This window comes from Pinus tabuliformis, chromosome 9 (genome assembly GCF_031772625.1).
Source record: "Pinus tabuliformis cultivar Carrire ecotype Pingquan chromosome 9, CPIR1, whole genome shotgun sequence".
Classification (NCBI taxonomy): Eukaryota; Viridiplantae; Streptophyta; class Pinopsida; order Pinales; family Pinaceae; genus Pinus; species Pinus tabuliformis.
This window is the reverse complement of record NC_142307.1, coordinates 226,708,605-226,731,812: the sequence shown is the minus strand read 5'-3', so window position 1 is coordinate 226,731,812 and position 23,208 is coordinate 226,708,605. Positions and strand designations below refer to the sequence as shown.

The following is a 23,208-nucleotide window of genomic DNA, read 5'->3' as shown; positions in this document are numbered from 1 at the left end:
GTGGTTGAATTTTCAAAATTTTTATTTTTCTTGAGTTTTCTTCCCCTGCATTGTTTCTGTTTGCTAACAGAGTGCAGCTCTGTGCCCTTTTTTCCGTAGCAACAGAGTGCATGCTCTATATTTTCTACTGTAAACTCGCGCAGGCCTCAAATTTTTTTGAAAATATTACTTTTGCTTCAACCCAAATCTGAATTTGTTTTTCTGAAAGTGTCATTACCTTTGTTTGGATTGTGTTGTGTCTCTTCTGAACTCAGTTGACTGCTTTGTTAATGTTTTTTGAGAATTATATCTATTTTAAAAGAATTACTTAGGGTTTTTCCTGGTTGATTTGTTGATTGATCAAAACAAGATAGAGTGTTTTTTTGCTTATGATATTCTTATTTTGTTCTATCAAATACACTGGTTAAGCCTTAGTTGTTGCTTATTTGTGGTCAAATTCACTTTGAATTGCAAATTAGGGTTTCTTAAGACCTTGTGCTTTTGTGAAAGAATTGTAGTTATTTTTGCTTGATAAAAGAGGTTGTTGCTTTCATCTTGGAATTTTTTTTTGCAATTGCACTATTATTATCATTAAATCAAAGCATTCATAGGGGAAAATGTCTTTTCTCCAACTCTCTTGATTGATTTCTATGTGCTTGAAAGTTTTGAGTGATTAGAGAAAAAGAGTATTTTGGCTTATTTGATGATTAGGGAAATTTGGAAAATAGTTTGTTCACTGCATTTTCATTACATAAGAGTGAAATTGGTTGCTTAAGAAAATTGGAAAAGTTGTGAGTTTTTGTATTTCATTTCTCAAAAAATCAAAGAAACTCTTCCTCTTCTCTAATTAGGATTTCATCGAATTTGAAAGTTGCTATTGCATTTTAGAGTGCATTAAGATTTCGAGTCGTGTCGTAGCATCATGCGTTTCACCTTCATCACCCATTGAGTAAAGAACAACTTAATAATATGACGTTAATTAAAATTCATCTAGAATTTTACATTTTTTAGGGCTCTTGTCACCTACAGTAGCTTAAGTGTAGGGCTTTGGAATAGGGAAGTAAGTAAACTTTCTAAAGCTACAAACAAACAATAGAATCTTGAGTTAGGGAGATAAAATCCAATTATTTCCATTTTTCTCTAGGAAGCTCTTGTTATACATGAGTTAAGCATGAGATCGTGTCGAATCTGGTGAAGTGATCGTACCCACTTCATCGACCTAGATATAGTGGTTTGCACGTATTACAACGTACCGAAAGATACTTGGGGTGACTTGAAAGTAAACCTCGAATTGATCATGTCGAGGAGTCTTCAAGGGGATTGAGCTTATTACTCTGCCTTTGCATGTACATGCGATATGCGACTATCCCCCAGGTAAAATTGTTGTATTTGGTAAACTTAGTGACTATAATCCTAGGGCTCTACCTAAGGTGATGGTAGAGGGAAGGTCCTGTTGTACCTGGAACAGACGTTGACTAGACTCACTTGGACTTTTTGGAGGGTAATCTTTGCTCGAGATGGTTTATAGCAGAGTTACTTGCACCAGACTGTTTCATTAAGTAGGTTGTCAGGTTAACGAGTTCCAAACACTCATTTCTATAAAGATTTTCACCTTGATCTCTGTGATGTTGGATTTCATCACCAACAAGTAATTATTGGTCTCTGTGAAGAGTGAGTTTGTATGGTTTGAACTCTTAGATTTTTAGCGCCTGTAACTTTATGTGTTGTTTTTAATTTTTAGAAATTTTAGGTGTAATTTAGATATTGTGTAATTGATTAATTGAAAATTTTCCATTGTGGCAGAATTACCAAGACAATCACGTAGGATACTTGGGGATCCCCTTGAGTATACGCTGAGTCAGTTAGAAAAGAAAGGGTCGAAAAATCTAAATCATCTGGATCAGCAACTACAACAAAAACTGAAACTTCTACTATAATAGATTCTGATGTAAGAGGAATTGAAGATATTCAACCAATAACATCTACTATTTTAGACCTTGAAGTAATAGAAACTGAATTTGGTCAAACTCAGAGATTATTGTCACAGTTAGAAGCAACTGATTTACAAATTACTAAACTCGTTCAAACTAAATAAGATATTGGAGACTTTTCAGATAGAAACTCCATTTCTGAACTAGATATTGATGAACCTGAGTTTGATATTTCCAAGCCTGAGATTCATACATCTGCTACAAAGCATATTCCAGATCCTCCACTTTCACCACGTGTGAAACTCATTATTATTGATAGTCTCCCTCCTAGTCTCATTGCCATTAAAGAACTTGTTTCGGACGAAGAGGAAGAACCCATAGTTTCTACCAGTGAACCTGTAGATATCTCAGAGCTTTTGTTTAGATCTCTTCACCCCGAACCTTGGTATTTCACACCCTTGAACTTTTTAGGACAAGGTATTCCGCGATACACGACTTCTTATTCTACCATACAAGGTTTTTACTGGTCTATGATGGCTTCTAGAAGTACCTCATCAGATACATCTATGTTTTCTACTTTTCCATAGTCAACATCATATGGTGGTTTTCTACCACCAGGATATCACTCTCTCGTAGGAGCTTATCCAGGAGCTTCTTCCTCGAACTCATCTTCAAACATGTCAACTGGTGTAATTAACCCTACCAATGAAGGTTTGACATCTGAACAATATATTAATATGATTTCCGGTAATGTTGGTAATCCACAAACCAACCCAACAGGTGGTTATTACCCGCCTGGGGGGAAACTGTCATATCCCCCACTTGGAGGACAACTTTTTGGTGGATCTTACCCCACAGCTGGGGGGAAACCCTCTGTCGAGAATTACCTTAATTATGCTCAAATGCCTCAAACCAGTTTTGGTCGGCCTGTTATGCCTCAACCCACCGTTGGAATGCATTACCCTGGAATGAATAAAATCTGGAACCCTTTGTTAAATCAACAGTCAATTCCAGTTGCTTCTCAAGTGCCTTTGTACCAACCTGTTCAACCTCTCGGAAAACCCATACAACAAATACATTTTCAAGGTATGCCTTTTCAAGTCCAACCAATTGTCCAGGTTAATCCATTGACACCTACCCAACAACCACTTCAGCGTCCTGGCCTGAGTACTCCTCAAACATTGGTGCAGTTTATTGTCTCAACGACTGTTCAGAATCCAAGTTCAGGTTCGCCTCAAACTCCCATTCCAGGAGTATCGCAGGTAATTGTCCCACTTACATCACAAGTTATTATGCAACCCCTTGTTCAGTCTTTACCTCAGGTATCTGGTGTTCAATCCATTCCTATAATTCCGTCAACACCCCAAATACCTGTTGTACAACCTAACGTCCCATATATGCAAGTACCGTTTCAAGGGCTACCTTTCCAAGTTTTACCCCAAAGTCATTTTGTTCAAGGACCATCTTTTCAAACTCAATTTCTCCAAGGTCAACCTTTACAAAATCAACCCTTTCAAGGACAATTCGTCCAAGGTCAAATGGGTCAGGGTCTCCCTTTTCAGAATCAACCATACCCAGGTCATACGTTTCAACAACCTATATAACCAAAATACGGTATGGCTCATCCTGGATATCCAGGAGGTATGTAGATTCCAACTGCTCAGGCTATCTGAGGATATCCTAGATATCCTCTTCCCGGTACGGGGCTCGTACCTCAGGGTTATCAGTATCCACCTCATGATCCTAACCGCCAGTTGCCCTTCATTGCAATTTTGGATTTGCTTGACCTCTCTCGACTAACTAATGATCCACTTTTTTATTTACCATTTTGGCCAGCCATTCCTACTAAGTTGCCCAGTGATATTCCTAAGTTTGAAAGTAAGTCGAGTGAAGATCCATCCAACCATGTTATGACCTATCATCTTTGGTGCACGTCCAACTCATTAATCGACTATTCTATTATATTACAACTTTTTCAACGAACCTTAACCGGTTCAGCAGCCAAATGGTATGTAGAATTGTCGCACACTTCCTTCGGTACATTTAATGCCCTTGCTACAGCTTTTTTGACCCATTTTCAGTTACCCGTTCGATATGATAATGGAACTGAACTTTTAACTTCTTTGAAACAGTCAATGTCAACCCATATCTCAGATCACATTCACGAATGGAGACGAAGACGTCGCCTAGTTAAACTTTACATTCCATACCAGATTCTAGACGAATGGTTCCTAAAATCTCTTTTACCAATAATAACTGAAGATGTGGCCAAAGGGGGTGTTGTAACTGAAGAGTAGGTAATTGCTCATGCTCAATACCTTGATCTTGTTTATACTCAGTCTGGTACTTTGTATGAAAAGATCCCATACTTACCCCAATCTAGTCAAACTAATCCAGCTCTTACAAGATCACATGCCGTAGATGGCATGATTGGTTCTGTCAGCCATAAATCTAAGAACAAAAAGAAAAATTCTAAGAAAACTCAGATTTCAGCTCTACCTGATTCACCTGAAGAAGATTCTTCTCTTGAAATTACTTCAGAAATTGACGTCGTAGAGTCATCTACCAACAAGGGTAAGTAATCTGGAGATAGGAAAAAGGGAAAAGGAAAAAATAAGCAAGACACTTGTTCAATGGAGAAGTCAATCAAGACCTAACTATCTGACGAAAAAAGGAAACCTCAGTATCCTTACTTAATTTGTGAGGAAGATCATTACACCAAGGAGTGCCCACATTGTGCCGAAGTTTCCAAGTTCGTCAAAAGTTCACCCACACCTGCTGTTTTGAAGGATCCTTTTCCTTCCCAAGAAGTAAAATGGTTTATCATGACCAATCCTCCTCATCCCCATCAACAGATATCATGATGATGTCTTCTAGAGTTATGGTAGCAACGAGATCCAAAGATTACACGTCAAAGAGTCCTGTTGAATATGGAGATGACTCCAGTTCACCTGGTCAAGCCTCCACATCTACTCCTCCTTCTTCTGAACCGTTACATATTGAAAAACCAAACCCTAATATGATAATTTGTCTGCCTCCTAAGGGTATGCTTCGAAAGTCAACCTTTAATCCTCATGCGAGGGTTTCTCAAAACTATAACATTGTCGAAGATTTAGCTATGTCACCTTCAACAATGTCTACCCTTGAAGTGTTGCAAACTTGTCCACCACAAAGGAAATAAGTATTATCACCCATAGGAGCAGTAGATCCTCAAGACTCCAATTTGATTGTTTTCGATCTCAAAAATCATGTCCTGCGTCTCCCACACCAACTGGCTTTTCAAATACCAGTTCACGTCAAAACTCGACAAGTTTTTCGAACATTTATTGATGAAGGAGCGTCGACATGTATTATGTCCATTGCCTATTGGAAAGCCTTGGGATCTTCAACAATCAATCAATCTCCCATGACTTTGAAAGCCTTCGATGGAAGAGGTTTTCATTCATATGGAATTTTAAATGATTTGCCAATTGGATTAGAGGGAAAAATGGTTGCTATAGTGTTAAGCCCCTATACTACTAGTGTAACCCCTTATTGTTATTAGTACAACCCCCTTATTATATTGTTGTACCCATGTAGTCCCCATATTGTTACTATTGTGCCCCATAGAAGCCCACTATTGTTATCATTGTGCCCTTACAGTATTATTGTTATGTCGGCTTTGATTATATTATGACCCCTTAGACTCCTATATATAGAAAGAAGGTCTTATCATTTGTATCATCGAAGAATTGTTCATTCGCGTAATGTAAAGGATGTTTCCCCCTCGAAGAGGCTAATTTCTAAGGCGTTCATCTATATTTTCTATCTTTTTTTGAGCTGGTTTCATAACATTTGGTATCAGAGCTTTGGATTCTAGGGTTTTGCTGCTCCAAACAGGTCATCGTGGAAGTTTAGCTATAACTTTTTTTCTGCGATGTTTCAGAAGCTACAAAAAAACCCATTTGAGCTGAAATCATTTTGAACCTGAGGTCCGAATTTCAAATCTTGTCTCACTATATTTTCAGATATATGATTTGAGGAACTTAGGGTTTTTGAAGACTCCCGAATTACATCTTAAACAGGTGACCTTGGGAAAATCGTCATAACTTTCTCTCTGAGGATCAGATTGAAATTTCATAAGAAGTTATAGAAAGAGGATGGACTGTAGTTTTTTGTGTGTATTTTTCAGATCCGAAGGTCAAAACAGTGACACGTGGCACATCATACAAGTTCGCTATTCTGAAAAGGTGTATAATCAGGTCATCTTGGGAGATTGTGCATAACTCTTTCTTGGAGAATCCAATTTCGATCAGACTGGTGGCACTAGAAAGAAGACACAGAGGACTACTACAGGTTGCCATTTTAGAACTGGGAGATCCTAAATTACAGATTTACAGTCATTTCAAGATCAAACTCCTAAAATCAAGAAAAAACGAGATGAGGAAATTTGATGGCAAGGATCTGGTAAATTGGATACTACAGATGGAGAAATATTTTGATCTACATGGTGTACCACTGTTACAAAAGGTATGTATGCATTTAATTAGAACCGAATTAATTTTTATGGTATAAAGGGCTTTGTTCTTATAAAACACTTGTCACGTGGTCAATTTTCATGGAGGAAATGATATCACATTATGAGGATACAAAGAGAAACACCTTCTTTAGCTAATTGATAAATCTCAAGCAAAAGTGTTCAATGGCAGAGCACATTGAGGACTTCAAAAATTGAATATAAGGGAAAATGATATTCTAGAGAAGCAGAGGATTGATGTCTCCATAAGGACTTTAAAGGATAACATTCAACATGAAGTTCGTCTTTGGGAACCTGATCCATTGGAGAAGGCATTCAGGTTGGCAAGAAAAGCGGAAAGCAAAATTATGGAAACAAGGAATTCTACCCCTCACAACTATAAACATGGAAGTGTTGTTTCTCTTAGTCGTCCACAACCTACAAAGGGTGACACCACAACAATTGGAAGAAAAAAGAGAAAAAGGGCTTTGTTACAATTGTGATAGCAAATGCACTAAAGGTCATAAGTGTGCTGAGAAGAAATTATTTTACATAGATTTTGAAGAGGAGGAAGAAAAGGATCAAGAAACATCAAAAGAAGAGGATATACACCAGGAACCAACCCCGGAGAAAGAAGAAATGAATCCGACCATATCTTGTAAAGCATTGGCAAGAATTACCACTCCTCAAACTCTCAAGATAGAAGGACATATCAAGAAGAAAAAGGTTCAAGAAGTGAAAGATCACATCGAGAAAGAAGAAATGAATCCAACCATATCTTGTAATGCATTGGCTGGAATTACCACTCCTCAAACTATCAAGATAGAAGGACATATCAAGAAGAAAAATGTTCAAGAAGTGAAAGATCACATCAAGCATCAAGAAATGAATCCGACCATATCTAGTAAAGGATTGGAAGAAGTTACCACTCCTCAAACTCTAAAGATAGAAGGAAATATCAAGAAGAAAAAGGTTCAAGTAGTGAAAGATCACATCGAGCATCAACAACAAGTTCTCCAACATTTAAAGGATAACACCACTTTGGTGCAGAATCGAAGGAAACAACAAGTAGATCAACATCGCAGTGAAAAATGTTTTGATGTAGGTGATTGGGTATTTTTACGACTACATCTCAAGCAAGCTATTTATGAGAAGGAAATGTTGGCAATATTACATGCACTCAAGAAATGGCGACCTTACCCAATGGGAAGTCACTTCAAGGTAAAAATGGATCGTGATAGTCTTAAATACTTTTTAGAACAAATATTATCTTTAGAAGAACAGAAAAAATGGGTCACAAATATGTTGGGTTATGACTTTGACATAATCTATAGAAAAGGGAAGCAAAATTTTGTTGCAAATGCACTCTCAAGAAAGGATGAGGATGTGGAAGCATTGTTTTGTGCTATTTCTATTATCCAACCAAATTGGATAAACGAAGAAAGGGATGAATGGAAGAAGGAAGAAGAAGTGTGGCCACTCATTCAAAAGTTGCAGAAGATGCCAATTCAAAAAATATTGCCAGAACTTGAAGAGGAAGGAAAAATCATATTGGAACCTGGAGCAGTCACAGAAATAAGAACCCGACAGCTACGAAATCGATCAATTTTAGAGTATCTCATCAAGTTGAAGAATTTCCCTGCTGAAGATTCCACATGGGAGGAAAATAATTCTATACAGAAGCATCAATAACTACTCAAGCGTTGAGGACAACACTTTTTGAAGGAGAGGGGCATGTTAGGCCCCTATACTACTAGTGTAACCCCTTATTGTTATTAGTACAACCCCATTAGTATATTGTTGTACCCATCTAGTCCCCATATTGTTATTATTGTGCCCCACAGAAGCCCACTATTGTTATTATTGTGCCCTGACATTATTATTTTTATGTCGACTGTGATTATATTATGACCCATTAGACTCCTATATATAGAAAGGAGGTCTTGTCATTTGTATCATCCAAGAATTGTTCATTTGTGTAATGTAAAGGAGCTTGCCCCCTCGAAGAGGCTTATTTATAAGGCATTCATCTATATTTTCTATCTTTTTGTGAGCTGGTTTCATAACATATAGACATTGAGGTTATTGATGCTCAAATTGACTATACCTTTTGCTTGGTCGGAGCTGGACTTATGCCATGGCGACAGTAGTCTCGTCATATTTTAGGATGATTATGTTTCTTCACAAAGGAAGAATTGTGAACGTAAACCAATTATCCTACTGTACCTCAGACCCTAATTCCACAGCTAGTATCCCATTTGTTGGAAAATGAACCACTCCATATGAAGAAGTTGGTTTTGGTCTCCTCAAAGACTCATCTTTGATGGGAACTTTTGCTTTCCCTGCACCCATTTTCCTTCATAATGAAGCACAAATTAACATGATTACGTCAAGTACTTTCGAATCGGGAGATCCGTGGAAAGTACCTTCAGAATCAGAAATTATCTTATATGGTGATGAAATGCCTCATAACCGTTTTGTGTTAGCCTATGAGGCAACTCAGTCTTTTTCCAACTCATCAACGTCTAAAAACAATCAAATGAATACGATTATTGATGAATACTCTCATTTGTCATGTATGGAACCAATCTTTATTCCCGATCCTTTTAACACGGTTTTTTAACTGATGAAGGGATTATGTAAGTTATGACCTTGGATGAAATGCCATGGAACTATACTCATCATCATTCAACTTTCTTGCCATCCTTTGAAAAAATTGAGAATAATTTATCGTCTATGTTTTCATCTGACACCCTTAGTGATCCTCAATGTTCGATATCTATCCTTTCTTCCAATTCTGAACAGAATTTAGGGAACATATCAGCCACGATACCTATAGACATCTCAGTGAAACCCGGGATAACTGAAGATATTCATATAGGAGCTTCTTGTTCCTTAGAAGAGATTCAGACTTACAAATCCTATTTCAGGAATTTCGTGACATCTTTTCCTGGTCCTACGAAGAAATGCCAAGAATCGACCCTAGCATAGTTGTACATGAAATAAAAACTTATCCGTATGTTAAGCCAGTTAGATAACGATTGTGTCCTATACATCCACGAAAAGCTGCTGCTATCAAAATTGAACTTGAAAAATTGCTAAAAGCAGGATTTATTTACCCAATTCCTTTAACCGATTGGGTATCAAATATTGTGCCCTTTAATAAAAAACAAGGAACTATTTGAGTATGTGTTGATTATCGAGATATTAATAAAGCCTGTCCCAAGGACAATTATCCAACTCCATATATCGACCAAATTGTCAATGGCTGTGTTGGAAATGAAATTTTTTCCTTCATGGATGGATTTTCTGGCTACAATCAAATAAACATACTCCTTTCCGATCAATATAAAACCACGTTTATATGCCCATGGGGAGCTTTTGCTTATCGCAAACTCCCATTTGGCCTAAAAAATGTTGGCACAACTTTTCAGTGAGCCATGTCTTTTGCATTCCACGATATCAAGCATATTTTCTAGCCTTATTTAGATGACCTACCGACTCATTCAATGGAAAAGCAGGATCACCCATTACACTTTAAAACAATTTTCATTAGGTGCAGACACTACAATATTAACTTGAATCCGCACAAATGTGTGTTTTATGTGCAATCAGGTCGAATTCTAGGTATCATCGTTTCGAAAGAAGGCATTTGTGTCAACCCCCTCAAGGTAGAGGCAATTTTGAATTTTCCTACTCCTTCTAGCCTTACTCAACTCCAAAGTTTGCAAGGGAAGGCAAACTTTTTGTGTAGATTCATCCACAATTATGCTGAACTAACCCAGGGTTTTACTCGATTGTTGAAAAAGGGCATTCCATTTTTTTGGGATGAGCTTGCTGATAAAGCTTTTGTTGCATTAAAACATGCACTGACCAATGCGTCGTTACTACATCCACTTGATTATGATCGAGATTACTTTATGTACTTAGCTGCATCCGATGCCACCATTGGCATGGTGTTAGTACAAGAGGAATATTCTAGCAACAAACATGTGATTTACTATTTGAGTAGGAGTCTCACTAAAACTGAGATTAAATACACACATGTGGAGAAGCTAGCCTTGGCAACTGTGCAAGTTGTTCAATGATTTTGTCACTATATACTTCTCCGAAAAACAACTGTCATTTCATATTGCAACCCTATGATGTACATTCTCACTAAACAATTGCTAGAGGGGCAATAATCCAAGTGGATAGTTATCTTACAAGAGTTTTATTTGGAATTTGAAAAATCCAAATCAAAGAAATCTTTGGTTTTCATCAAACTATTGTGTGATTTTCCTCATATTGATATAAGTTGTAGTAGAAGATTCTTTTGCTGATGAATCTCTCTTTCTTATTAGTACGTCTGTGGTATGGAGACATCATTATATATCTCCAAACACAAACATTTAGGCCTGAGTTATCCAAAACTGATCATCGTTGAATTCGATACCAATCCCAACAATACAATATTATTGGTGACACTCTTTATCGTCGTGGTGTCGATTATATATTCCGACGTTGTTTAACTTTGCAAGAGGCCAAAAAAATATTAAACAACTGCCACTTTGGAGCGTGTGGCTGTCACATGTCTGGGTATGTTACTGCCCAAAAGATATTACGTGGTGGCTATTTTTGGCCATCAATGTTTAAAGGTTTCATTACTACAGTCCGCAAATGCCATAATTGCCAAATCTATGATCGCAAAATGTGAGCACCTCTAGCTCTTGTTCACCCTATCATAGCTATCGGTCCTTTCGCCAAATGGGGCATCAACTTCGTTGCATGTAACCCTCACTCGGCAGGGGGGCATGGATACATTATCCTTACAGTTGATTACTTTACAAAATGGGCTAAGGCGATGCCTACATATAGATACGGTGATGAAACTGCAACAATTTTCATTTTCAATCATGTGATTGCTCAATTCGGTGTCCCACAAGCTATTGTTACAGACCATGGTAGTCATTTTCGTAACTTTATGATGGTTGAAATATCCACACAACTCGACCTTTGCCATGATATCTCTACTCTGTATTATCCAAAAGCTAATGTCAGGTTGAAGCTGTCAATAAAGTTTTAACCAATATGATTAAACGGATAGTTGGTATGCATAAAGGAAACTAACATTCTATGCTTTTTTTAGCATTCTAGGCTTACTGTACTACTGTAAAAACATCGACCGATTTTACTCCTTTCCAACTTGTTTATGGTTTGGAAGCAGTATTACCTATTGAATGTGAAATCCCATCCCTGAAACTAGCTATCGAATTATTACCTACTACCTCTGTGGATGAAGAACGCTTTGTACATCTAGCTCATTTAGATAAAAATCGTCGTAATTTCATACTCGCTAGCGAGGCTCACCAGAAATGTGTCAAAGCCCAATATGATCAAAACATTAATCCTCGTTCATATTCAGAAGGTGACCTAGTCTTGGTTTATGATCAAGCTCATGACAAGTTAGGTGCAGGGAAATTTGAGCCCATGTGGCATGGCCCTTATATCACAAAACGCATATTAGCTAAAGGTGCCTATGAGCTGGTTGATTACGATGATATTCCTTTGGGAAAACCCAGAAATGGTATTTACCTAGAGAAATATTTTGCATAAATTTTTGGTGAATATCTGTACATTATTTACCATTTTTTAGGTATGTGTGAGAGGTAATGCTTTTTACATTTTCTACTACTTCTTGTGCTTATCTCGTTTTTACACTTGATTTGCAGATGTTGATCATGATGTTCTCTTAAACTTACATTGGCTTTGATGATGACGCTAGTCATAGTACCCAGAATTTATCTTTCGCAGCTTGGGTTATCTATTCACCCAGTGATGAGCTAGTCTCGGTTAAAAAACAAACAATATAGTGGAATATAGCACAGTCATTGAGCTATTAGCTGATCCCATCACACGTGGTATCTGGTCTTTGATCGTTACGCTAGATTCACAGCTTGTGGTATTACATTTAAATGGTATGTATACATGTTACACAGTAATTTCTCACCATTGGTCACCGTCCCTGTCACCCTTGTTTCCGTACGTTGGAGGACGCATTCCGGGACCTGTGAGCAGTGACATAACCTAAAAACACTTGCATTATGTTTCCCTGAGTATGTACTTCATGTTCCCTGAAGACACCTTCTGCAAATTATCCCTGAAAAGTGCCCTTTTTCCATTGGCGCGGGTCCACAGTGTCTTACCCGCGCCAATCAATGAGATCCTCAAAAGGGGGGTGCGACCATTGGCGCTCTGTCTTAGAAAAACACCCGCACCAACCAAGTTTGGTAATGATTTTTGACAAACGCGCACCCATATGTTTTTTCCCTTCAGATCACGAAGTCTTTTGAGGATAAAATCCATCTGATAGAGGTCGAGAGTCATCATCTATCCTTGACATCTATCCACAGCGGCTTTTCGGAGATAATGTCAATCCACAATGGGTGTCCTGGTGCATTGTATCTTCCTCCCTTCTCCATCTATAAAAGTTTGTCCTCATGCATTAGACAAGCTAGTTTTTTAGTAATGCTAGTTGTGATTATGCTTGTCTTGAGTGATAGTAAGAGTCTTGAAGCATAGGGAGGTTATGCTGCCGGAAGTCTGAGAGAGAGGAGGTCTATTGCAAGACATACATAGCTGCTCGCTCAGCCAGAGGATAGGTTCAACGTCAGAACCTTGGTTGTATCTTTCTCTGCTTATTATTCATTAATAAACGACTACTATTATGGTTCCAATCTCATTGTTCATCATGATAATGTTTGATTTATTTCTTTTCTGACTGAAATATAGTTGTATTTTAGTGGATTTTATGCTTGTTCTCGTTTCGTTCTTTGCTTGTGCAGGTATCCATACGCGGGGATCGCAAGGATTGTGACCTGCCGGAGCAAGGGAACGGGAGTATCAACTCTTCTTCGACATTAGCGTTGGACTCCAGGTTGGTTATCGTAATCCACTTTCAGTATGCAACTAGGAACTTGCATAGTAGCGTGATTTGATTGTTGCTAGACCCATTTTGGGCTAGTGGGATCACCTCTGTCCGCAGAGGGAATTTACCTCTTCAACAATTTGGCGACTCCATTGGGGAGGAGCTATTTGTTGTTTGATTCATAAACCTTGGACAGAGTCTGAAGCACGGCCAGGCAGCCTTTGAAACGCTATTGCTTTGCATTAGCGGAGTAGATCAACGCCACTTCAGTCGATCTCCGGTTTGGTTTATGAACCGAACGGCTTGGAGTTTGTCTTGCATGTTAGTTTTTTCTTGCCTGCTTGTATGAATGAGCTTTCTGGGTCAGCTTTGAAGTTGTTTTCTGCTGTTCGATCTGTCTCAGTACTATTGACCAGACCCTGGGTTCCTTTATTTATTTTTTGGGCCAGCAAACGCGGTTGGCGCGTTTTTTCCTCTGACAGTCGCGCCAGTTGGCGCATGTTGCACAACAGCAACTCGTGCCAATTCCTTGATAGCGCAAGTTGCAGGCTGACAGTCGCGCCAGCTCTGTGAATTTTGCCAGTTTGTTTGTTGGAAGCTCTTTAAACTCAGATTTTTGTCTTTGTATATCTTTTGCAGCTTCTGGAAGTGTGTTGGACCTCTGTTTGACTGGTTGTTACCTTTATCCTTCACTTGTTTGCTTATTTCTATCGATTTTGTATCCCAGCCCTAGAGCATCTAGTGGCTTTGCATGTCGAGCCTTCTGTGGGAAGTTTTTGCTTTTTGATTATCCAGTCAACTTTTTGGTTGTTTTCCGCACCTGTCTAGTAGTTGTTAAAGCTTGTTATTATGTGCTTCGGTCAATTCACTTCTATCTTTTTTGGATTTTGCTTGACTTCATTTGAACTTAGATCACATGGTTCATTGAAGGTTTGTGCGCTTTTCCTTGTTTTGATAGTTCATCCTGGTGTTTCAGATTTGGTTCTCTTTGCATGGAGTGAATTTTGTTTGTTTATGCTTGTTAATATCTCTTGAAATTTGTTTAAATGCATTATGCCATTTTAAAAAGAGAAAAACAAAAGATCTTTTTGCATTATATTAGTTAGCATTTATTGTTATTTGTTGCTTTTAAAAAGAAAAGAAAAGAAAAAGTTTCATTTCTTGTTATTAGCTGCATTAGGATCTTTGTTGTTTGTTTATTGTTCATTTTGTTTGTTTGAAAATCTCAACTCTCCTGTAGTTAGAATTCATTGAACGAAATGATATAATTTTCGCATATAGTGTGCATTTAGGAAGTTTTGAGATATCACATACGGTAGGACCAAAAAACTGAAACTTAATTGAAGATCACTGTAAAATAAACCGAATGAACCTAACAACGCATTGGAACCTAACGCACATATTCTAGAGGTCTAGGCTAGAGACGTGTTCCGGCGTCGTAAAACCTGGTAACTATTGCCTCGCTGATGATTGGGTGATTCCTCCTGAGAGACAATAAGTACCAGTACGGACTGAGCTCCCACGTACCGTCGCGTATATACGGGAGACCCCACTAGGCTATCATCCTTTATCCATAGGAAGCCGAGTCTGTCGCCTTACAAGCCGTAATGCACTGAACACAGCATTCGGGAAGATTGACTGCAGTACGGGAAGTCCTTGGTTTTCATCTGATTGCCAAGGTGTATAAGCAGTTTTACGGATTGTTTGGTAAACCCCTTGCCTAGAGTCTCCAGAGTAGTCACTTTTGATCCTTTTCGGACTCCTTAAAAGAAAAGGTGCCTGTGAGCGTCTTGTCACTTCGTGCTCATTAAACATTCGAAGGAGACTAGAGTCATCTTTTGTCCTTTTCTCGACTCTTAAAACATGAAAAGGTCAAGTTGTGTCTTTGCGTCCTAAAATTTATTCGGCGACGATAACATTTACCCGGTTAAATTTTGTTTGCGTTAGTTTGAGTAGGGATTTTATCTCGATAGATTCCTTAGGTTTTGTGAAGTTTCATCCTGGCGGAATTACCAATTTCGTCTTCTTCCGAGATACCAGTTGTGAGTCTTCCTGTGGTTCCGAGTATACAACCAATTAGTTCTCGCGCCCCAGGCGACGAGACTTACCAGTTTCATTGGAACCCTACTTGGGAACCTTCTGAGGACGGTGTCCCTTTTTGGGACTATACTTCTCCTCGTGTATCAGTCCCACCTCCTTCCTCTGACATGGAGGATCTGTCCCCTACAACGACTGATGAGTCCGTTGCGACGAGCGGTGAAATTCCCACCGCAACGGACCCTATATTTGTCAGTAGCACTCCCACTATTGCAAACCTACCACCAGGCTATAAAGCTTTAAGGGATACTATGCCCTCTGGAACTCCTTTCACGGGTTCTATTTGGTCACCACTCACTTTTCCAACCACGGAGCCTTTTACTCCGCAAAATCGCAGTACATCTGTTACCTCAATCACAACCGCTCCAACGGTCTGTGCAGCCTCTTCGACTCCTATTTTTAGTCGTCCTTCGGCTTCCTTATTCGGAGTCTTTGATCCCACGTCAAATGCCCCAACACAGGGGCCATACGATCCGTATTTGTCATCTCAACTGGTTGTTGAGGTATCAGTTCCGTTGTCAATTGAGTGGGGCTCCACCTCTTTTCATGGTGGTCAAGTTTCATCTGCGCAATCTCCAAGACAACCTCCTCAAGACCAACAAGGGCAATCCTTCCATGGAAACCCTTTCGCTTCTGGTGGTCCGTTTTTCTCTTCTTATGTTCAACCTTCTGGTAACTCAGGTCAGTCTTCTGTTCAACAAGCCCAACCTGGTATCCAGCAAGGTTATCCTACTGGACAAATTGGTCAATCAACTGTTAACCCAATCCAACCCAATGTCCAGTATGGTCCAATATCTGGACAAGCTGTTCAACCACAGGGACAGCCTACCGTCCAGTATAGTCAACCTTCTGGGCAAGTCGGTCAGCCTCAAATCCAATCAGGCCAACCAACTGCCCAGCCCACTCAGCCATCTGGTCCGTCAGGACAACCTTCAGTTGTGCAAAAACAACAACTCCATTCCCAGCAGGTACAACCTTCTGGGCAGGGAGCTCATCCCCAATATCAACAAGGTTATCCTTCCGGCCAGATAGCCCAACCTACAGGACATCTTTCTGGTACTGCTCAACTTGGATTTTCGCCCCAGGCTGGACCCCAGCCCCCGTCTGGTTTTCAAATGCAAGCTGGGGTTCAATCCCAACTGCTTTATCAACCTCCGCCTACTCCTCAAACTCAGTTTGGAGTCCAGCCACCCTATGGTTACCAGCAACCTCAAGGGCAACCTTTGTTTGCCCCGTATCAAAATTACCAACAACTGCAGATGAATCCTTATTATCCACAACCATATGGTGCTTCTGCAGGACCGATTGGTAATCCATGGAGTGCTGGGGGGCAAAACCCAAATCCTTATGGACAAAATCCTATGGGGCCAAATCCGTCCGGACCAAGCCCTTGGGGGCAACCGCCAGTTGGTTGGAACCCTGGTGCTCCATCCCAACAGCAGCCCCAGATGTCCTTTAATCCTCAATTACCTTTCTTAGCGACTTTAGAATTACCGGATGTGTCTAAATTGACCAATGATCCTATTCTACATAATCCATATTGGCCTCCGGTTCCAACGAAAATTCCCGGTGACTGTCCAAAATTCGATGGTAAGCCTAACGAGGATCCACAAGCTCATGTCATGACCTATCACCTATGGTGCTCATCCAATTCATGGCTTGATGATTCAATTCGGCTTCGCCTTTTTCAAAGGACTCTCACCGGCTCTGCCGCTAAATGGTATATTGAGCTCAATCGCGGATCCTTTCAGGATTTTAACTCTTTGGCTATGGCATTCCTCACTCATTTTCAGTTGCCCGTTCGATATGAAACGGGTACACACCTCCTCACATCCTTAAGACAAACGACGGCTACGCATATCTCTGATCATATTCATGAATGGAGACGGCGTAGACGTATGATCAAATTTTGGATTCCCGACCAGCTTCTTACCGATTGGTTTACGACTTCGTTCGTTCCTCCAATAGCTCGGGACATCGCCATGGGGGCGTGTGTCACTGAAGAGCAAGCTATCGCGCGAGCTCAGTACCTTGACTTGGTTTATTCTCAGTCAGGTACATTGTATGATTATTTGCCTGATGCCCCTAGACCAGGAACATCCAAAGCCCTGCCAACACCTACTGTTGACGGTATTATTGGTTTTAAGAGATCTGTGGTTTGTGTCTTTTGAATTAGTGATCGGAGAATCCACAGTTTGAACATCTTTATACCAACGTTTCAAATCCCAAGTGGGATCCATCATCAGGGTTGAAGAATGATGATACAAGAAGAGCAAAAAGGGCAGAATAAATACTAAGGAGGAAGAAGCTTAAGGAAAAACACAGAGTCGGCTAGAAATATTAATTTATTTTATATAATTTTATTAGAATTTATAACTAATTAATATTTAAAATAAAATAATTATTATAAATAATTAATAATAATAATATTTTATTGTTATACATATTAATTATTATAAATAACTAATATTTATAATAAATTAATAATTATAAATAATTAATAATAATATTTTATTGTTAATCATATTAATTATTTTTATTTTTATTTTACTATACATAATTAAATTTTTTTATTTATAATACATTAATATAATAATTAATATATTAATTAATAAAAATTGATATAATACTAATACAATAATGATCAATTATTGTATAATAAATAATTAATTATTATTGTATACTAAATTATTAATTATTATTGTATATTAATAATTAAATATTATAATTAATTAATTAATATAATTATTATATAAAGAAAATTAATCTAAATAAATTAATTAATATAATAGCTAATAAATAAATTAATAAACTATTAATCTAATATTAATCAATTATAATAATTAATTAATTGCCATTATATAATAATAATTAAATAAGTATTATAATAATTATTAATTAATTATTATAATAATTAATATAATAATAATTATTTATTAATCTAATAATTATTAAATAAGTTAAATTAAATTAACATATTTGAATTATATTATAAATAGTTAATATTTATAGCTAACTAATATAATTTTTCAAGTATTAATTAATATAATAGTTAATAAATAAATTAATATAATATTAATCTAATATTAATCAATTATAATAATTAATTAATTATTGATATATAATAATTAAATAAGTATTATAATAATTATTAATTAATTATTATAATAATTATTATTTATTAATATAATAATTATTAAATAAATTAAATTAAATTAATATATTTGAATTATATTAGTAATTATAAATAGTTAATATTTATAGTTAACTAATATAATAATAAATATATTAATTAATTAATTAAATTATAGAACTCTAATGATGTAAAATTGGGTAAAAAATAGAGAAAGAAAAGGAAATGGGACAACATACCAAAGGGATGCCTTACCTGGGGATGGGTTGGCGACTTTTAATTTCTTTGATCAAGGGGAGCCAGCTTCCGCTAATTTCCATGCCATTGTCTCTATTCAGGTTCTGAGGATGCTTCATAATTTCAAGAGCTTCTCTGATCTTGCGTCTTTGATGATGTTCCTCTCTTGCGATGATGGATGCGTTTTCCAGGCAAATATGGTGTTTAGTCTTCAAGGAGTGTTCTGCCAATGCTGAGGTACGAGATCTTCCATTCCTGATATCGATTGCCATGTTAAATATGTTGGTGAATTTCAAGTATTTTCGATTGCCATGTTAAATCTGTTGGTGAATTTCAGGTTCAGTGAATTCATCGCAAGCCAGCAATCCAGTTGTCCGATCCGATCACCTCTTTATCCACCCGAACGAACTCCGACCATGTGCTGCTGCGGTTTAATATTACGTTTTTTCTTTTCTCTTTCTCGGGCCAAGGCCAGGGGGGCGTGGAGGGAGGACCAGGGTGAAATGGAGTTAATGGAAGTCAAGGTGAGTGGCTCCCTGCGTGCAGAGAACACTATCACCCCCGGGGAGTCCGAGTCCGAAAGTTGAAGTTGCTGGGCAAAATGCTAACGCTCTTAACACTTGAAGTTTTTAATGTTCTGTAATTTTTTTAAAGACTTATGTAAGATCGAAGTAGATAATCCAACTTGTGACCGACAATGAGAAAGGATTGTAATGGTAAGGTATTAAGGTATTAATGAGAAAGGATTGTAATGGTAAGGCAAAGGTTCTTCTTAATACCTTACCATTACAATCCTTTCTCATTGTCAGTCACAAGTTGGATTATCTACTTCGATCTTACATAAGTCTTTAAAAAAATTACAGAACATTAAAAACTTCAAGTGTTAAGAGCGTTAGCATTTTGCCCAGCAACTTCAACTTTCGGACTCGGACTCCCCGGGGGTGATAGTGTTCCCTGCACGCAGGGAGCCACTCACCTTGACTTCCATTAACTCCATTTCACCCTGGTCCTCCCTCCACGCCCCCTGGCCTTGGCCCGAGAAAGAGAAAAGAAAAAACGTAATATTAAACCGCAGCAGCACATGGTCGGAGTTCGTTTGGGTGGATAAAGAGGTGATCGGATCGAACGACTGGATCGCTGGCTTGCGATGAATTCACTGAACCTGAAATTCACCAACAGATTTAACATGGCAATCGAAAATACCTGAAATTCACCAACAGATTTAACATGGCAATCGAAAATACCTGAAATTCACCAACAGATTTAACATGGCCTTCGCCCCCCTTGCATCAGTGTAATCTGCATAGGTTTCAAAATTTAAAACAAAACACATTACAATTTGTATTTAAAATGAGACAAATGAAGCAATCATACCTGCTCGAAAACATAAATAAAACTTAAAACATTTCTTATACTAGTCATAAATTCAAATGCATATAAGTGTAAAGATAACTTTGGAGAATTTTCCTACCATTTATAAGTGATTTGTTCATATGGTATCTAATGATTGATAGATATATATGAACAAACAGAGGAAACCCAATAATATATTAGCAAGTTTTATTAATAGCATAAAATACTGATAAGAACTCCTTCTTAGTCATAGTGTAATTCAGTTATGCAGAAGCAAGATTTTTGTTAAGGTAATATATTGCATGCATTGCTGTATTATCCTTCTATCCTAACACAACAACCAAACTCTAATCAAATGCATTAGAATAAATATGAAAATTTAAATCTCAATTAAGTCATTGTAGAATAGGAGCAATAGTTAGCTTGTCTTTTAAAGTTTCAAAAGATTGTTAACATGCTATTGTCCAAATACATTCTACATCTTTAGAATGTAGAACAAATAATGAAGAAGTTGGTTTACTAAAAGTTTGAATAAATCTTCAATAGTAGCCAACATGACTTAAGAAGCTTCTCACATCTCACTGTTTTGTAGGCACATACAAGTTTTTAATAACAACATTTTTTGCAATATCAACTTCAATAGATTTTGAAAAAACATGGCATCCTAATACAATCCCTGTAATCATCATTAAAGCACATTTTTCATTACTTAAGGAAAGGTGATTTTCTTCAGAGTTTTGAAGAACATCCTACAATCTAGATAATGCTTCATCAAATTCATTTCCAAAAGTTGTAAAATCATCCATATAAACTTCCATGAGTTCAAGAATTAAATAAGAAAATATACTCAAAACAACTCTTTTATACGTTTTTGATGCATTCTTGTTAATTTTAAGTATGTTCTATGCTTAGAGCAATTTACTTCAATTTTTCATATTAGCCCAATGTCAATATTCAGACTAGCAATCACATCAGCATGATAGTAAAGTGCAGATAGAACATAAACACAAATCACAGAAAACAAGCCAAGACAAGAGGACACAAGATGTGGCACCAAACAGGGACAAACCCCAATGTGGGGGAAACCCATGATCAATTCTTGTTATGTTCTTCAATAGTTCAACACAGAGAGAGAGAGAGTACAAATACACAAATCAAATATTGTATGACAACAACATTAATTTCATCATTATGATAACGATGATTGTTCTAGGATGCAGCACCGACAGACTTCAAGTCACAAGGAGTATTGTAACTTATCCTTTTAGATTATCATTAATGCAACAACAATATTCCTCTAAATGCCTTCTCCTGCAATTCTAGATAGGGCACAAGGAGAAACTCGGTAACCTTCCACGTTGTAAGACAACTAGCTCCTTCAAGGGTTGCAATCCACCTAGGAGAGACTTTCCTAATTTATGCTGCCACCTGAAGTCAATACACACTGCAATGTTACCTTAGGACAAGCTTAACTGCTTTCTATGGCTTGCAACATAGCAAAGCAACTAGCTGTAGCTTATAGATTCTTCCAACAAGCCTAGTTAAATCTTGAATTCATGCTTATTCATGACCTTGATACAACGTTGTCACCTACTGTGATTCTGGTTGCATTTATGGCTCATCAACAATGTCTTGAAGCCTCTCTGTTGACTGTGTTATTATGGCCTTCTTCTATCTATGGAGTGTCTCATACCACTCTTACTGATCCAAAATCAATTCCAAATAAGAGTGTCCCATACCACTCTTACTGATTTGAAATCAGTTCCAAATAAAGAGTGTCTCATACCACTCTTACTAACCCGAAGTCAGTTCCAATTGATCCCAGATCAATATCATCCTAGCATAGGGAGTGTGATAGTACATGATGCGTCCATCAGTAGTACTATGGTCCTGATCCTCATTTCCCTGCTCATTGGCCAGATGAGGGGTACTTCCCATGAGTCCTAGACTGCATGGGTAGGATGTCTCAGCAGGAGAAGGATGAACCAATCATCCTGTCTACATGTCACCATGGGGTATCCCAGGGGAAGGCTGAACCACTCACCCTCTAGACAAAAAATCACTAGGGGAAGGCTGAACCACTCACCCTATGGTTTCTCATCACTCCAAGAAGTACCCCAAGCCCCCCAGAGCTCCTAGAGCTCAATATCCATATCATACAGGACCCTCGGGAGAGGGTCCCTCCACGAATCCTAGTCATTCTCGGAAAGTTAAAAAATGGACCTTTCCCAGGGGCTTCATCTTAATATCAACGACCTGCATATCAGTCCCAGAGTGATGGAGCCTTCTTGCTCTGTGTTGTACCATATCCCAAATAAAGTGGTACCTGATGTCTACATGCTTGGAGCGATCATAGAACACAAGATTCCTCAACAATCGAATCCCACTCTGGCTGCCACAAAAGATCATTGTTGTATCCATCACGTGTCCAAACATCTGAAGAGCTTCCACAACCAGACAGCTTCACAAGAGGCCATACTCTTAGCTATGTATTCGGCCACAGCGGTGCTCAAAGCAACCGACTTTTGCTTCCTTCTCATCCAGGATATCGAAGCAGAACCCAAAGAGAACCAACACCCAAAAGTTCTCTTGTGATCCTCCACACTGCCTGCCCAATCAACATCAGAATAATCATGCAATCTTACATCTTCGGCGGTGTCTCTCAGTCCATGAGTGATTGTGCCCTGAAGATATCTCAAAATATTCTTGGCACCAATCCATTGAGGCTCAACCATATATGAGCTCAACATGCTAATTGCAAAACATATATCCGAACGAGAGTTCACCAAGAACATCAATGCTATTATGAGTTGACGAAACTCAGAGGCATTTCCCAAATTAGGTCTGACAACACTACCGCATAACTTCTTAAATTCAAGCTCCATCAGGGTAGACACGGCCTTCCATTCCAAATTCAGAATCCAACTCCCTCTTACTTTTGCAAATGATAGGGTTTGTACCTGTCAGAAAGAGGGTGCCTTCACAGCGTACCAGTATGTGTGGTCTATCATCCACAACCCTCAAGTAAGGGTTTGGATCAACGTCACTCCTAGTTAATCTCAACTTCATTAGATAG

The 23,208-nt window shown here is 38.1% G+C and overlaps 1 protein-coding gene across 14 annotated transcripts in view; it reads right to left on the bottom strand.

Annotated features, from left to right (window-relative positions):
- The window catches only part of LOC149148004 (ras-related protein RABH1e-like), a 479,517-nt gene that overhangs the window by 248,496 nt on the left and 207,813 nt on the right, over positions 1-23,208 (bottom strand). For 6 of the 14 annotated variants that reach the window (XR_016263145.1, XR_016263147.1, XR_016263143.1 and 3 more), the window contains exon 1: positions 18,798-19,559. The exons of 2 other annotated variants lie outside the window; for them this stretch is intronic. Coding sequence is in view for 5 of the 12 variants with exons in the window: in XM_089441574.1 (XP_089297700.1) it covers positions 18,798-19,051 (254 nt within the window). In the remaining 7 variants the exon portion in view is untranslated. 6 more of the 14 variants (XM_089441572.1, XM_089441573.1, XM_089441571.1 and 3 more) reach the window with 2 other exon arrangements.